The following is a 15,080-nucleotide window of genomic DNA, read 5'->3' on the forward strand; positions in this document are numbered from 1 at the left end:
ATATATATATATTTCAGAGAGGAAGGGAAAAGGAGAGAGAGAAACATCAATGATGAGAGAGGATCATCGATCGATTGCCTCCTGCATGCCTCCTACTGGGGATCAAGCCCGAAACCCAGGCATGTGCCCTTGACCAGAATCGAACCCAGGACCCGTCAGTCCGCAGGCCGACGCTCTATCCACTGAGCCAAACCAGCCAGGGCAAAATCATTCTTTCCAAGGTGCCAGGGTCTTCCTCACTCTCCGACATCTACGTGTGTAATCCTTTGACCTTCTGTTCCTTATGTCTCCTTGCAGCCATATGTGTCGTTGTCTCAGCAGATGGCACCACCTAGTCCCAGCAACAGCACGCCTAACAGCAGCAGTGGGAGCAATGGAAATGACCAGCTGAGCAAAACCAACCTCTACATCCGGGGTTTGCAGCCGGGCACTACTGACCAGGACCTTGTCAAGTTGTGTCAGTCGTAAGTTGGGGTATGTGTGGGTAGGCTTCCAGGGACAGAATGGATTGGGTGATACTGGCTTGTTGCCAGATACTCTTATCCTGAAATACAATATTATTTTGCTTCTACTCCATAGTCATAAGGTTTCTCAGCAGCCCCTCTTAAAGAAATTCTGCCTGCTGCTAATACATAAAACCTTTTGTTTCTCTGAGGAAAGCCAGGGTAAGGCTGGCCTTTAAAGCCTAGTGTATGACTTTGTTTCTAGCAAGTATCTAGAATTAATGGTCTTCGTGGAAAGATTCCTATCCTTACACCTTGAATAGAAATATTCAGTATCTCCAAAGGTATTGATTAGAAGTCAGTGAGGGATATAAGCAAGTAGGACTAGTCAATTGAATTATATACTTAGAAGAGTTTCTGCTGCTAGAGATGTACCCAGTGAACCAGAGAAGCCCTCAGATTAGCAGGTAAAGAAGAAGGTGGAGGAAGAGGCGGTTACTCTGCATCTTCCCTCTAAAGACATTTGGGGTTCTTCGGAGTAGACTTGAGTCAGAAGGTGGAGGTAACGATTACGGAATTAGCCTAGTTAAGAATTCTGGAAAAACTGCAAGTGTGTCAAAATGCCAGTTCATTTCCTTTAGGCAGGAAAAGTATATGTTTCAAATAATCTAGAGGAAAAGTCGGAGGATGGAATGGGAACATTACTGGGGAGAAGGAAAACTGAATTTTGGTAAGTGGATGGTCGAAGGAGAAAAATTGGAACCGTCGATTATGTAAATTTACCATTTTTAAAAACTTTGTTTTGAAGTATAACAAGTGCACGGAAAAATGCACAAATCGTAAGCGTATTTACAACAGTGAGTTTTTACAAGGTGAACACACCCTTATTGTTACCAGATCAAGAAACAGAACACCGCCACCTCTTCAGAAGCCCGCCTCTCAGTTACTATCTCTTTCCCATCCCAAAGGTTGTCCACTTCCATATGAACAGTGCTGCTCTGAGCTTGTACATGTCTTTTGGTCACGTGTGTACACATTTATGTTGTGTCTATCCCGACGAGTAAAATTGCTGACTCGGAGGATGTGCATTTGTTCAGCTTCTGTTGATATTGCTGGACAATGTTCTGAAGTGGTCACAGTAATTCGGGCTCCCACAACTATGCATGTAAGTTCCAGGGCTCCGCGTCCTAGAGAAGCAGAACTCTGCCTGCAAAATATAGTGGTGCGAGGCATCCTATGCACGCCGTAAATCCCTGACTCTTCTGATGTGGTTTGCAAATCATATGGATGTTTTTGTTAGCACCAGGCTACACAAACTCAACCTCTAAAGGCTAGATGTATGTATAACACGGGTTCCTTTAACGCAACTTACCTTGCTAGAAAGGGATTTCAATGGCACTTAGTCTAGGACTAGTAATGTTTTGGGGGAATGGAAACTGGCAGAAATGTTGGTTCATGAGGGAAAAGAATACTTATCAGTCTAATCCCTTCATTCCGCACCTGTGTTTCTTGTCCTAGATATATTGTGCTACAAAAATCTTCTCCTGCCACATGACAGGGAAAAAACTCAGTTTTTTCCAGCAGTTGCCTAGCCTACTGCTGTGTCTGAAGGGATGAACACAGTCAGGGTCAGCATGTAGGATGGAAGTGAGGAGTCCGAAAGGGGACTGTGGAGAGGCGGCAGTGAGGCCGGGAAAGCGTGGGTGCTAGGTGACTTATGATGAAAGGGAGGCGAGCAGACCCCTCAGGGACGCGTTGAGCTGGGAGTCAAACCTTTCTAGGAAGGGTGTTTCCTATGCGTAGAAGGACGTCCTGCCTTTGTCCCAGTTGGTCTCTCTCCGGGTTGCAGGGGAAGTACAAGTGGCTGGATCCTAACCCCTGGCGGGTGGAGAGGAGAGGCGTGGAGTCTGGGGCTGGAGCTCGCAGTTCTGTTGGAGGGGCTCCGTCTGAGGGGGAGGCGGCAGGAGCGGCTCAGTGGCTGCCAGCTGCCTGGAAATTCTGAGCTCAGTCTCAGGCTGCTCAGACCACAGCAAGCTCCACCCTGGGGCCTCCGCAGGGATAGCAGCATGCGTGTCCTCTGGCCTAGTCTCAGCCGCTCTTCCTTTGCCTAAATTTGGGAAAGAATCCAAGTATGAAGCCCTGTAGAGCTAGGATCACCCCTCCTCCCCCCATTTTCATGTGTTCTTTTCCCGGCCTCCAGGGCATGGCTTAGCTTATCCTTTCTAATCCATTGGTTCGAAGAAGCCCCACTAAAGAAGTCAGTGAGAGGTCGCCAAGGAGCGAAACACATACATCAACCATCCCACAAGCTTTAGGGATGAGAAGAGTGGCAGGAAAAACGCTTCTTTGGGATATTGGTCTTAAAGTCAGTCCCTGCTAAGTGGTTTCAGTTAAATCTTGTAACTTTGTTCGTGTTATCTGTTCTCTCTTTAATATTTTCACCCTCCTGGAGTGGAGTGGAGAGAATTTTTCTAGTGGAACACTGCTCATATAATCCCTGACTTGTGACACTCCACTCTGCTGCCAACGTATGCTCTTTCAACATGTTGAAAACATGACTGTCATACAAATATAGGTGAACACATGCCAAAGATTTATTCCACTCATTGGTGAGGGAACCAGCAGGAAGGTAAAATGAGTTCAAAAAGCATTTGAGGGACTGAGTATTTATAGGTACTGAAAAGAGAATGTTGAAATAAGATTGCTGGGTTACATACAAAACTGGTTCATATTCCAAAGAACAATAAAACAGTAACCTTTGGGATTTTCTTTTCTACTGGACAGAAATTATTTGCATTTCTACTGGATAAAAATCAACGGGTTAGTATATATCTTCACTAAGCCTGGGCCCTAATCAGTAGTAAATAGTAAATGAAACAACTCGCTAGATAATAAAACATACCTTGAGTGGGCATTTTATTTTATTTATTTATTTATTTTAAAATATATATTTTTATTGATTTCAGAGAGGAAGGGAGAGGGAGAGAGAGATAGAAACATCAGTGATGAGAGAGAATCATTGATCGGCTGCTTCCTACACGACCCTCCACTGGAAAGTGAGCCCACAAAACTGGGCATGTGCCCTGATTGGGAATCAAACCTGTGGTTTCCTGGTTCATAGGTTGATGCTCAGCCACTGAGCCATGCCGGCTGGGCTTGAGTGGGCCTTTTAGACAATATTCCAGAATGATGTTGAAAGGATATGCAATCATCGTTTTGCCTTGTCATCAAGTTTTGGATAATTTTCCTTCTTTTTTGTGTGTGTGTTTTGTTAATCCTCACCTGAGGATATTTTTCTAATGATTTTTAGAAAGAGTGGAAGGGAGAGAGAGAGACAGAGATAGAGAAACATCAATGTGAGAGAGAGACATCGATTGGTTGCCTTTGCACATACCCCGACCAGGGCTGGGGAATGAGCCTGCAACCAAGGTACATGCCCTTGACCAGAATCAAACCCAGGGACCCTTCAGTCCATAAACCGATGCTCTTTCCACTGAGCCAAACCGGCTAGGGCTGGATAATTTTCTTACCTGGTTGTGTGCCCACTCCCCTCCTAACACACTCAAATCTTGACGATGAGAAATAGAAGTTTTAGGATACAGTAAAGCAGGAGAGCCATTTGCAGTAGATTAAAGCTGAGGTCACTCAAATATAATAACAGTGATAACAGTTAAGAGTGTTTACATGTTTACCACGTGGTAGACACTCGTGCTGTATATTTATGAACTCATTTCCTGTTCCCAGCAACCCTATTCCTGTCTTACAGATGGTGAGACTGAGGCACGGAAAGGTTAAATGACTTGTCCAAGATCACACATAGCTACAAAGAGGCAGAACCAGGATTTGAACACAAGAAATTTGGTTCAGGTTGACCTTCAATCAGTAGAGGGATAGGGAACTGGGTGTCAGAGAAGATAAATGTCTATAGGTTTTTCATAGGAGGAATGGTGTTTGTCCAAAAGAAGATAAGTAACGTCAAGGGCTGCTTTTAGTCCTTCAGGACTTCCTGCCTGAGCGCTGTCTGCACATTCTGCGATGTGCATGCCAAGCTTCTCTCCTGAAAAGACACGAATCGCTTTCTAACTAGTGTCTGAATCTCAGCTGGAGAAGAAGAGAGAGGCGTGTTGGACTACAGTTGCCTTATTTCTTGTGGGGAGCTTTGGGAATTAGGTTTACATGAGCTGAGCCAAACCGGTCAGGGCGATAAGTCTAACATTTTAAATTCATCTTCTCTTTGCCTGTTATTAAGGTTTGGGTGGGATCAGTGTCGTAGTGGGAGTGGAGAAAGGACCTGGGTTCATCCAGATGCCTCATTCTCTGTCCTTTCCTACACACCTGCCCCCAGATGATCACTTTGCGTTTTCTTCTCCCTTAGATATGGCAAGATTGTCTCCACTAAGGCCATATTGGACAAGACCACAAACAAATGCAAAGGTGAGAAAAGAGCTGTCCTGGTCATGGAGAGCAGCTGTGCGTGAGCCCATCCCTTGTCCCTGCCCTTTACTGCTGAAGGTCCCGAGTACCCAAGGCCAGAGAGAAATCTCAGAGGTTTTCAGACTTAAAAGACCAGCAGAGCCCTAGCCAGGTAGCTCAGCTGGTTAGAGCATCATCCTGATACGCCCAGGTTGCCAGTTTGATTCCCGGTCAGGGCACATGCAAAGGTTAACCAATGAATGCATAAATGAGTGGAACAACAAACCGATATTCCTTCCTCTCTTCCCACTTTCTCTCTAAAAATCAATCAATAAAAATGTTTTAAGACTAGCAGATATTTAGGTTCTTTGGTGACCAGATAGAGCTGCAAATGCTATTTTGGGGACCTAAGGCTTGAAGTCTGCACGAAAGAGTCTTGGAGCCCCTTGGGCTTCCTTTGAACCGCATGCTCCCCTGGACTGGATGGTGTATATGGGCAGGTGAGATTATTTCTCTTTAGCAAAGCACTGTAAAGGCTTTTTGGTGGTAGTAGGTGGATGACTTGGTAGGTATTATTTTGTGAGGATTAACAGTTTTGTTGGGTTTTGAGCAGTTTTAGGTGGAGATGTAAGAATTGTAGGAGAGGAAAAGTATGTAGGTTGAAGTGGAGAATGGCTTCTTCCAGCAGGTAGCTGGTTATCTGCCATGAAGAGGCTGTACTCCCACCTGGCCAGTGTGGCTCTGTGGTTGAGCATCGGCCTATGAACCAGGAGGTCACAGTTCGATTCCCAGTCAGGGCACATGCCTGGGCTGTGGGCTCGATCCCCAGTAGGGGCATGCAGGAGGCAGCCAATCAATGATTTGCTCTCATCATTGATGTTTCTCTCTCTCCCTTTCCCTTTCTCTCTGAAGTAAATAAAACTATATATTTTTAAAAAGAGGCTGTATTCCCTTGCCTAGCATTCTGGGGTGTGGCTAGAAAAGAGGAAGGGTTGTTTTTTTAAGAAGTCAGAGTGGGGGTGCTGTAGATTATGAGAAGAGCCTCCTTCCTGAAGCCTCATATCTGTTGAGGGAGGGAGGAAGGCAAGGACACCACAAGGACCTTATTGCCCTGGGCACGCTTAGCTTTAAAGTAACTGAAATTGCCCGGCAACGTGTGGCTCCGTGGTTGAGTGTCAACCCTTGAACCAAGAGGTCATGGATTCCATTCCCAGTCAGGGCACATGCCCGGGTTGGGGGCTCCATCCCCAGTAAGGGGTGTGCAGGAGGCAGCTGATCATGATGACGATTCTCTCTCATCATTGATATTTCTCTCTCTTCCTTCCTCTCTGAAATCAATACAGACATATTCTTTAAAAAATAGACCAAACCTCACGGGGTTTGAGAAACAGGTGGATAATCACCTGAAACCTCCCTCCCCCTTGTATTACATGGATCACAGCCCTCCTCTTCTCCCGAAAAGCCTGGGCCTCCTTCCCCGTCTCCCCCCACCGCCCAGTGATGCTGTTTCCATTCCAGGCTATGGCTTTGTGGACTTCGACAGTCCTTCGGCCGCACAGAAGGCCGTAACAGCACTGAAAGCCAGCGGCGTCCAGGCACAGATGGCAAAGGTAAGGGCGCTGCCCAGGTCTTTCCCTCCGAGGGGTTGTGGTGAGCAACAAGGTCCAGTTCCAAGGTTCCAGGGGGCTCGAGAGCCACGATGCTGACGGGCAAAGGCCGCCTGCAGTGGTTTTGTTACTATTATCTGGCCAAAGACAGCCTGGGCCTGGGACCCTTTTAGCACCGCTTGGCTGCTGGAGGAAGGCGATGTGCAGGTCGCTCTGTCCAGGACGGTCAGCAGGCAGGAGGGTGCGGAGGCCTGCTCCCTTCCTCCCGCCCTTTCCCCATCCCCACCGGTTCCGCGCTTCCCTACCACACAGCCTGTGGGAGTTGTGCAACATTCTCTGGGAAGCCAGTTGTGCATCTCAGCAGTTCAGAACAATGCGTTCCACCTCCCAGCACTGTTCCCTGGGGTGGGGCGGTTCTGTGGTGGGGCGTGGGGGGAGGGACATCCCGGCGGGAAGCAGACGGTCCCTCCTCACATCTGCCTGGAGCTTTTCTCTCCGTCGGGACTCCCAGGAATCCAGAGCCTTTCCCTCCCGCGTTCTCTCCGGTGGCACTGCCCTCTCGCCTGTCTGAAGTCGTTGTGAATTCTGTGGCGCTGATGAGGCAGGGCAGCCAGCCACCTTCTGCTATAATTAAAGAAAATGGGAGCCCTGAAGGGAAGGGCAGAAGAGGGATTAAGGCTGCTTGTGACCCACAGCCTAGAGCAGAGTGGCTGCTGAAATTCTCAACAATCCAGCTGTGGGACGCGGTAGCCACTGTATACGTTTTGCCCGCTGGGAGGGCTCCCCACCTCCTCCTCCTGTAGAAAAGCCTGGCAGCGGAGTGGAGGGCTCTGCAGAGCTCCTGTGACCAGAGCTTTCAGGGCTCCTGGGGACCAGTGAGCTATGCATGTGGCTCTCGTGCAGCCCCAGCACATTGCCTTCCCGTCCTCCTCCTCCCCTCTCTCCCCTCTTCCTGCTTTCCCTCCGTCAGGGAGTGAGCAGGCATTCCTACTCGGAGGAGTCTGCTGTGGCCGGAAGGGGGGGTGCGGGGAGAGGGGGGGGGGATTACTCAAAACAATCCAGCCAGCGAACAGGCGGTCCAAGAGAATCCTGCCTCTGGGACGGCTGCTGGGGGAGGGGGAGTGCTGCTCTGCCTAGTTCTTAAAGGGACAGCCAAGTCTTTATCAATGACTCGTATTATGGGCTAGTACAGTACTAATGATATTAAACCTGCTTTCTGTTTTTTTTGGGGGGTGGGGCGGTCTGGGCTCAATGTACAATCCACGGTAGTAGGGCTAGATGTTTGCTACAAATAGTTAAGATCCTCTTTGTTTATGTGGGACCCTTCCTGTTATCTTTTTTTCTGAGATATTATGTTGTGGATGAAGGCTAAGATGTGAGCTTCATTTTCTCTCTTTTATTTCCATAGCAACAGGAGCAGGACCCTACAAATTTATACATATCAAACCTCCCGCTGTCAATGGATGAGCAAGAACTGGAGGGAATGCTGAAGCCCTTTGGCCAAGTTATCTCCACTCGAATCCTTCGAGACACCAGTGGGACCAGCAGAGGGGTTGGCTTTGCAAGGTGAGGGATGCCGAGAATGGGACATGATGTCGTTAATGAAGAATGTCACAAAATCTGTGCCCCCCTTTCCCACCAGGGACCAAGCAGTTGGCCAAAAGTACTTGATAGTGTTACCGGGAAAGCCCCGATTGGGCTCCGGCTGCCTGCCCTGCCTGTCACTGTGTCCAATAAGGAAGGCAAGGGTGAATCATATGGGGCGTTTATTGAAGAGGCGAGCCAACCCAGAAGACAGCATGCTTACAAGCATCAAATCCTGCCTTCCAGCAGGGGCAGGGGACAGGATTGTAGAGGGGAAGGGGCCGGGGTGAGGCCAGGAGTGGACTCAGCTATTATCCTTTAGTCATCAGGCGATGAGATGATGTTGATGAGGTGATGTTTTGACTCCTGGTGAGTTGGCCTGACCATGCTTATCGGTTCTGCTTGCTGGATTCACAGCTGAGTCACCTCCTCGATCGCTTGGCACAGGCCTTGAAAAGGAAACTTAAGAAAAACTTAACCCCCTATTCGCATGTAAGAAATGTAACCCCCTATTCACATAAGTATATGTGTTCTAAGATTTAAAATAATATGATTATTTTTCAGATTAATTCAGGTGCTCTCTCTATCAGATAAGAGGACGTCCCTATCAATAGTAAATCAGGTTTATTTCATTGTAGGTCACAATACTAAAAAGTTCACGTGCCCCAAATCCTTGTCCTTTCCCCACTACCTTCTGCTACTCTAGCCTTTGTTCCTTTGATCCAGTCCCAACCAGAATAAAATAATTCTGTACCTTCTTATAGATTTAATGTCACTGGTACTGTACAAGCCCATAAAGCAAGTGTTCTGTATCTTCCTATTGTCTCATTTAATCATTACTACAACCCTGTGAAATATTAACTCTCCATGTAATAGATAAGGAAACCAAAGTTCCCGATACGAAGTGACTTGTCCCAGGTGTCACAGGAGTGGGTGGCAGAAACAGAGCCGTAATACTTCTGGCTTCCAGGTCAGTCAGGATGAAGTGGAAGATCTGGTCTACCTTTCAGATCTGTTGAGAGACTTAGATTCTGGAACCAACTCTGCCACTAACTGTCCATGTGATAGCAGACCTTTATGAGTCTTGGTCGACTCTGGAGATTGATTTATTATTATTTTTAAAATATATATTTTTATTGATTTCAGAGAGGAAGGAAGAGGGAGAGAGAGATAGAACATCAATGATGAGAGAGAATCATTGATTGGCTGCCTCCTGCACGGCCCCCACTGGGGATGGAGGCCGCAACCCGGGTGTGTGCCCTGACCAGGAATCGAACCATGATCTCCTGGTTCCTAGGTCAACGCTCAACCACTGAGCCTCGCCAGCTGGGCTGTGGAGGTTGATTTAGAAGAGTGATTTTCTTGTGGTGTCCCTCGTGCTGCAGAGCTCTAGTGTACCCTCCTCTGTGCTTAGGTGTCATTGTTGTTGTAGGGCATCAGCTTCCCCTGTCCTACTTAAGAAATGGTTCTACTTTTCTTCTTCTTCTTCTTCTTTTAATTGATATCAGAGAGGAAGGGAGAGGGAGAGATAGAAACATCAATGATGAGAGAGACTCATTGATCAGCTGCCTCCTGCACGCCCCCTACTGGGAATCAAGCCCACAACCAGGGCATGTGCCCTTGACCAGAATCCAAACCCAGGACCCTTCAATCCCTTCAGTCCGCAGGCTGACGCTCTATCCCCTGAGCCAAACCAGCTAGGTTCTGCTTTTATTTATCTTAAGATTTTGTTTGAAAGGAGATTCTGTTGTGTTTGTTTTTTCTTTAAGTTTGAAAACTACTGGACTAAGGTCCCTTTTTGTTTTATATCTTGTCTGGCCCAAGAACATTCCGTTACTCTGGAGTGTTTCAAACCGCGGGAACTAGGAATAGGGCTTCTCTAGCCAACTCACTCTTTTTCTTTCAAATATTTTACTGATTTTTTACAGAGAGGAAGGGAGAGGGATAGAGAGTTAGAAACATCGATGAGAGAGAAACATCGATCAGCTGCCTCCTGCACACCCCCTACTGGGGATGTGCCCGAAACCAAGGTACATGCCCTTGACCAGAATCGAACCTGGGACCCTTCAGTTCGCAGGCCAACGCTCTATCCACTGAGCCAAACCAGTTAGGGCTAGCCAACTCACTCTTGATAGTACCACCTACTGGCAATCCCAGTATAACTAAAAGAGTTCTGAGGCTTGTGGTCATCAAACATTTTTGTTCCCATACTCTTTGAAAGCGGAGGTTCCCAACCCATTTCAGATCATGGCACCACAGTTGTCTTATTAATTTTTTTCCCAAGACCAACCCCCCACGCACACACTTAACAGTTCAATTTACTAAGTAATTAAATGGTATAAACAACTCAAAAAGTATTCATAGCTCTCCTGGCTGATGTGGCTCAGTGATTGAGCATCAACCTATGAGCCAGGAGGTTTGAGTTCGATTCCTGGTCAGGGCACATGCCTGGGTTGCAGGCTCGATCGCTGGTGTGGGGCATGCCGGAGGCAGCTGGTCGATGATTCCCATCATTGATGATGTTTCTAGCTCTCTCTCTCTCTTTGAAATCAATAAAAATGTATATTTTTAAAAATTGTTCATATCTTAGTAATTTTATAGCTACTTGAGAAAATACGTTGAAAGAGGAAATATATTGCAACGTTAAATAACTATACTTGCTAATGGGATGTGTACCTGTTGGAAACTGAACAACTTGTCAAACCTTGGAATCAGATCGGACACTATACTCTCATTTCCTGTTATACATTGATTTTCTTATGGTGCTTGCTTTTGTCATAGCAACTGTTGAAAAACCAGCTTTGCAAAAATACGTTATCAAAAGGATTGTAGGGTGATCTGTTGTTGCAATGGTGAACTATTTAGAGTTAGTTGCTCACACAGTATCCAACAGATGTTGCTGTATTTTCTTCAGAAAATTAAAATATTCCTTGCTGTGGATCTGTGAGCACACCACAACGACCCAGGGTGTCTCAGAGCCCAGTTTGGGAACTGTGGCTTTAAAGACTTGAAAAACTATGAAATCTCTTGCATTAATAACTACATTAATAACTACAAATTTTCTTGAAACATTTAGGTTCTTGCTAAGTATGATTTCCAGCAAATTATAAACATTGATATTTTAAATCATACTGTTATATAATTTTTCAGTATATCCAATGAGATCTAAATGTCATAGCAATTTGATACACAAAATCATCCATTTTGAAAATACATAGGGCATTTCTTTTTTGTTATAAGTCTTACATCTTTCTTATAACATTCCATTTTTTTCTTCTTGATCTTATATTCTTATTCCATTTGTATTGTATTCTAGTGTAAAACATTTTTTTAGTTGAAAGTCTTTTTATGGCCCATTCTGTCACACTTCTCTGCAATAAAAACATGTATATAAATTAAAATTTTTTTCAGTGGCCCTGAGGCTATATATGTATTAGCCCATAAGAAAATTCTCTTTTTCAAATATATCTTTTATTGATTTCAGAGAGGAAGAGATAGAAACATCAATGATGAGAGAGAATCACTGATTGGCTGCCTCCTGCACACTCCCTACTGGGGATTGAGCCCGCAACCCAGGCATGTGCCCTTGACTGGAATCGAACCCAGGACCCTTCAGTCTGGAGGCCGACGCTCTATTCACTGAGCCAAACTGACTAGGATGAAAATTCTTTTTATAATGTTTAGTTCACAGTTGCCCCAAACAACATAAGTATATTTAAATGTTGACACAAAATTATTCTATGGAAAGTAAATTTTATTGGAAATGCTTCTCCTATGCAATGAAAAAGTTTTATTTTGTTTAGATTTTTCTAATTAGGTCATGCAGCCATCAGTGAATACTGTTTACTGCTGTGACAAGACAGGGTTTAATATCAATTCTGTTCCTGTGTTTTGTTTTCACGGTGAGAAACTTTGTTCATACAAATAAGTAAATGGGAATGGAAAGAGATTTTTGTGTGTTTTTTAAAGATTTAAAAATTGATTTTTTAGAGAAGAAGAGAGAGGGAGAGAGAAACATCAATGTGAGATCAAATCATCCATTGACTGCCTCCTGCATGCCCCCTATCTGGGATCGAGCCCATTACCAGGATATATGCCCTGACAGGGAATCAAACCGGCAGTCTTGTAGTGCATGGGACAACACCCAAACAGCTGAGCCACACCAGCCAGGGCGGGGATGGGAAGAGTTTTGTTAAAATAGGAGTTCTTTAATTCCTTTTGAATCATTTGCCAAGAACCAGGGTAATCTATCATCAAAATTGATTTTTTTTTTAAATGTGTCAATTGACAATTTGCAGAGTCCTCCAGCTTATGTTGGAAGGAAGAATTGAGAGCATCTGACTTACAAAAAGATGTGTAACTCAGCTCCCACTGCCTTGTTTTGAGTTTTGGGAGAGTGTGAAGTAAATTGAGAGGAGTGACTGTGAGAGGGGACTTGAGCTTTGAAAGAGTTTATGAGAATGTTGAGGTTCTGAAAGTGATTCTCTTGAAACTCTCTCTGCCTGCTCACCCTTTTTCTATCACTATGGCCCTAACCCTGTCTATTACTGTTTCCTCCTGCAGACTCATGAAAACTTAAGCCTAAGGAATAGGAGTAACCCAGCTGAAGACTTCTGCTCTAGGATACCTAACGTGGTTTTCTCTAAAACATTCCATTTGAGGCCTTTATAGTGACCACCGTCATCGGAATGGTTTATACTTTTGGTGGCTACTGGCATGGAAAATATAGTGAGACTTTAAATATGGAAAGAGGGCAAGATACTGTACCTTGTATTATACGGGCCCTTATGATTTTTAGAACACATTTATATAGATTATCTTATTTGATCTATACAGTCTTGTGTAGTAGGGTAGATGGATCATTTCTCTAAAGCGGAAATGAAGAATGGGTCCAAAGGGCTTTTGTGCATGTCCTAACTCATAGCTTTGGGAGATGAACAGGAGCTGGAGTCTAGATTTTCTGTCCTCTTTCCCCAACAAGATACTTTAACTCAGTATTCCCACATTGTTTTTTCTATCACTATGGGCCCTAACCCTGTCTTATTACTGTTTCCTCCTACAGACTCATGAAATCTTAATGAATAGCTCATTGGACCTTGATAAGTAACCAGAAGCAAAAATAAATATTGGAAAATTCTTAGCTTGTGTAGGTTTATTAGAGTGAGGAACAATTTCCATTAGGGGTTTTGTAATAAAAAGTAATAGTAACAGCCTCTGTTTACTGTATTCTTATTTATGAGCCAGACACAATCATAGGCCCATCCATCAGTATCTTCTTTGGAACATGTATTCATAGACCTCCATGACTCCTTTCAGGGCTCCTACGGGAGCCAGTTGAGAGAACCTTCATTAGGAGCTGGGTTGCCTCTTCTTGATGTCTTGAATTTGTGTGGGGAAAACCTGTGTTTTATAGTCACAACTGTTAGAGCATCTTGGGGCTGGGAACTTGGGGCATTCTTGTTGAATGTAGGGAGCACACAGATCCTGGAGAAGCTACAGCCTAACCCCTCTTGTGCTCCTCAGGATGGAATCCACAGAGAAGTGTGAAGCCATCATCACCCACTTTAATGGAAAATATATTAAGACACCCCCCGGAGTACCAGGTGAGGCATCTGGGAATCCGGCTGAAAGGGCCACAGGCTGTTACTTCCAGTGAGGATGTGGAGGAGTTTTGCATGAGTGTGAGCGAGGCTAAGTGAGGTGGGACTCTGTTACCTGTCTGCTTTCTCTCTTGGTAGCTCCATCAGATCCGTTGCTTTGCAAATTTGCTGACGGTGGTCCAAAGAAACGACAGAACCAAGGAAAATTTGTGCCAAATGGACGGGCCTGGCCAAGGAATGGAGACATGGTAAGAGGACCTCTGAGGCTATTAAAACAGAATGGAAATGACCATGGCCTGATGTCTGTGAGCTTAGATGGCAAGCTTGAGAGCTACAGTTTGTAACGGAGAGAAGCTGGCTACTAGCATGCTCTTCAGTGTGGGTCTTGAGTGGGATTTTGCAGCTTGTACAACCAGGAAAACTCTGGAACAGCTTGTCCAGACTTCACTTAATTTTTTATTTTTATCATTTTTAGAGAGAGAGGAATGGAGAGAGATAGAGAGATAGAAACATTGATGAGAGAGGAACATTATCGATTGGCTGCCTCCTGCATGTCCCCTACTGGGGATCAAGCCTGAAACCTGGGCATGTTCCCTGACTGGGAATCAAACCGGTGACCTCTTGGTTCCTGGGTTGATGCTTAACCGCTGACCCACGTGGGCTGGGCTGTCCAGACTTCACTTTACTCATTCCCACCCTTGACATTCTGGCCTTGCTCCTGTTCTCATCCAAGGGCTTACAATATGACTGCTGTGTTCTTTCTTTATAGGGTGGTATGGCCTTGACCTATGACCCCTCCACAGCTCTTCAGAATGGGTAAGGGTGTTTTATATATTCAGGCCAACTCAAAATGACAACCGCCTGTGTCCAAGATGTTTCATCTTGAGTTTTGAACAGCACTTACTGGGAAGTGGCCGTGTCTCTCAGGGGAGGGCGCCTTTCTTCCTGTGACTCCTGACTGACAGGTTCCTTCCTGCAGGTTTTACCCAGGTCCTTACAGCATCACTCCCAACAGGATGCTCACGCAGTCTGCACTCTCCCCCTATCTCCCATCTCCCGTGTCTTCGTACCAGGTATGTTCATGCCCAAAAGGTGCAGTACTTTCCCTATCACTGTGTTATAGGCAGAGGAATATAATGCTGGAAACTATTTGTTGTTTTGTTTTTTTCCTTTGTACCTGTTGCCACAAATCACACTACATATATGTAGACTGGTGTGAAAGCATCCTCTTACTCTCTGTCTACTACCCCACAGGTAAATCCATGTTAATTTCCTACTATTTTCTATGTTTTTCTTCATGGGCATATATACATATGTATATGGTTTTTTGGAAGTCATTGTTTATTTTATTTATAAAGAAGTTGACTATATTACATATATTTTTCTTTTCTTTTTTTTCTTTTTTTAAAATATTTTATTGATTTTTCACAGAG

At 45.1% G+C, this 15,080-nt stretch overlaps 1 protein-coding gene across 4 annotated transcripts in view; it reads left to right on the plus strand.

Moving 5' to 3' along the window:
- The first annotated feature begins 298 nt into the window (after positions 1 to 298).
- RBMS2 (RNA binding motif, single stranded interacting protein 2) overlaps positions 299 to 15,080 on the plus strand; it is a 23,216-nt gene continuing 8,434 nt past the window's right edge. For 3 of the 4 annotated variants that reach the window (XM_014544460.1, XM_005872078.2, XM_014544458.1), the window contains exons 1-8: positions 299 to 464; positions 4,819 to 4,877; positions 6,375 to 6,466; positions 7,872 to 8,029; positions 13,571 to 13,650; positions 13,786 to 13,895; positions 14,417 to 14,463; positions 14,627 to 14,720. In XM_014544460.1, coding sequence (XP_014399946.1) covers positions 322 to 464; positions 4,819 to 4,877; positions 6,375 to 6,466; positions 7,872 to 8,029; positions 13,571 to 13,650; positions 13,786 to 13,895; positions 14,417 to 14,463; positions 14,627 to 14,720 — 783 coding nt within the window. In that variant the 5' untranslated portion in view covers positions 299 to 321. Of the gene's footprint in view, positions 475 to 4,818; positions 4,878 to 6,374; positions 6,467 to 7,871; positions 8,030 to 13,570; positions 13,651 to 13,785; positions 13,896 to 14,416; positions 14,464 to 14,626; positions 14,721 to 15,080 lie in introns of all 4 variants that reach the window. The other variant, XM_014544459.1, reaches the window with a different exon arrangement.

The sequence above is a fragment of the Myotis brandtii genome, unplaced genomic scaffold (assembly GCF_000412655.1).
Source record: "Myotis brandtii unplaced genomic scaffold, ASM41265v1 scaffold364, whole genome shotgun sequence".
NCBI lineage: Eukaryota > Metazoa > Chordata > Mammalia > Chiroptera > Vespertilionidae > Myotis > Myotis brandtii.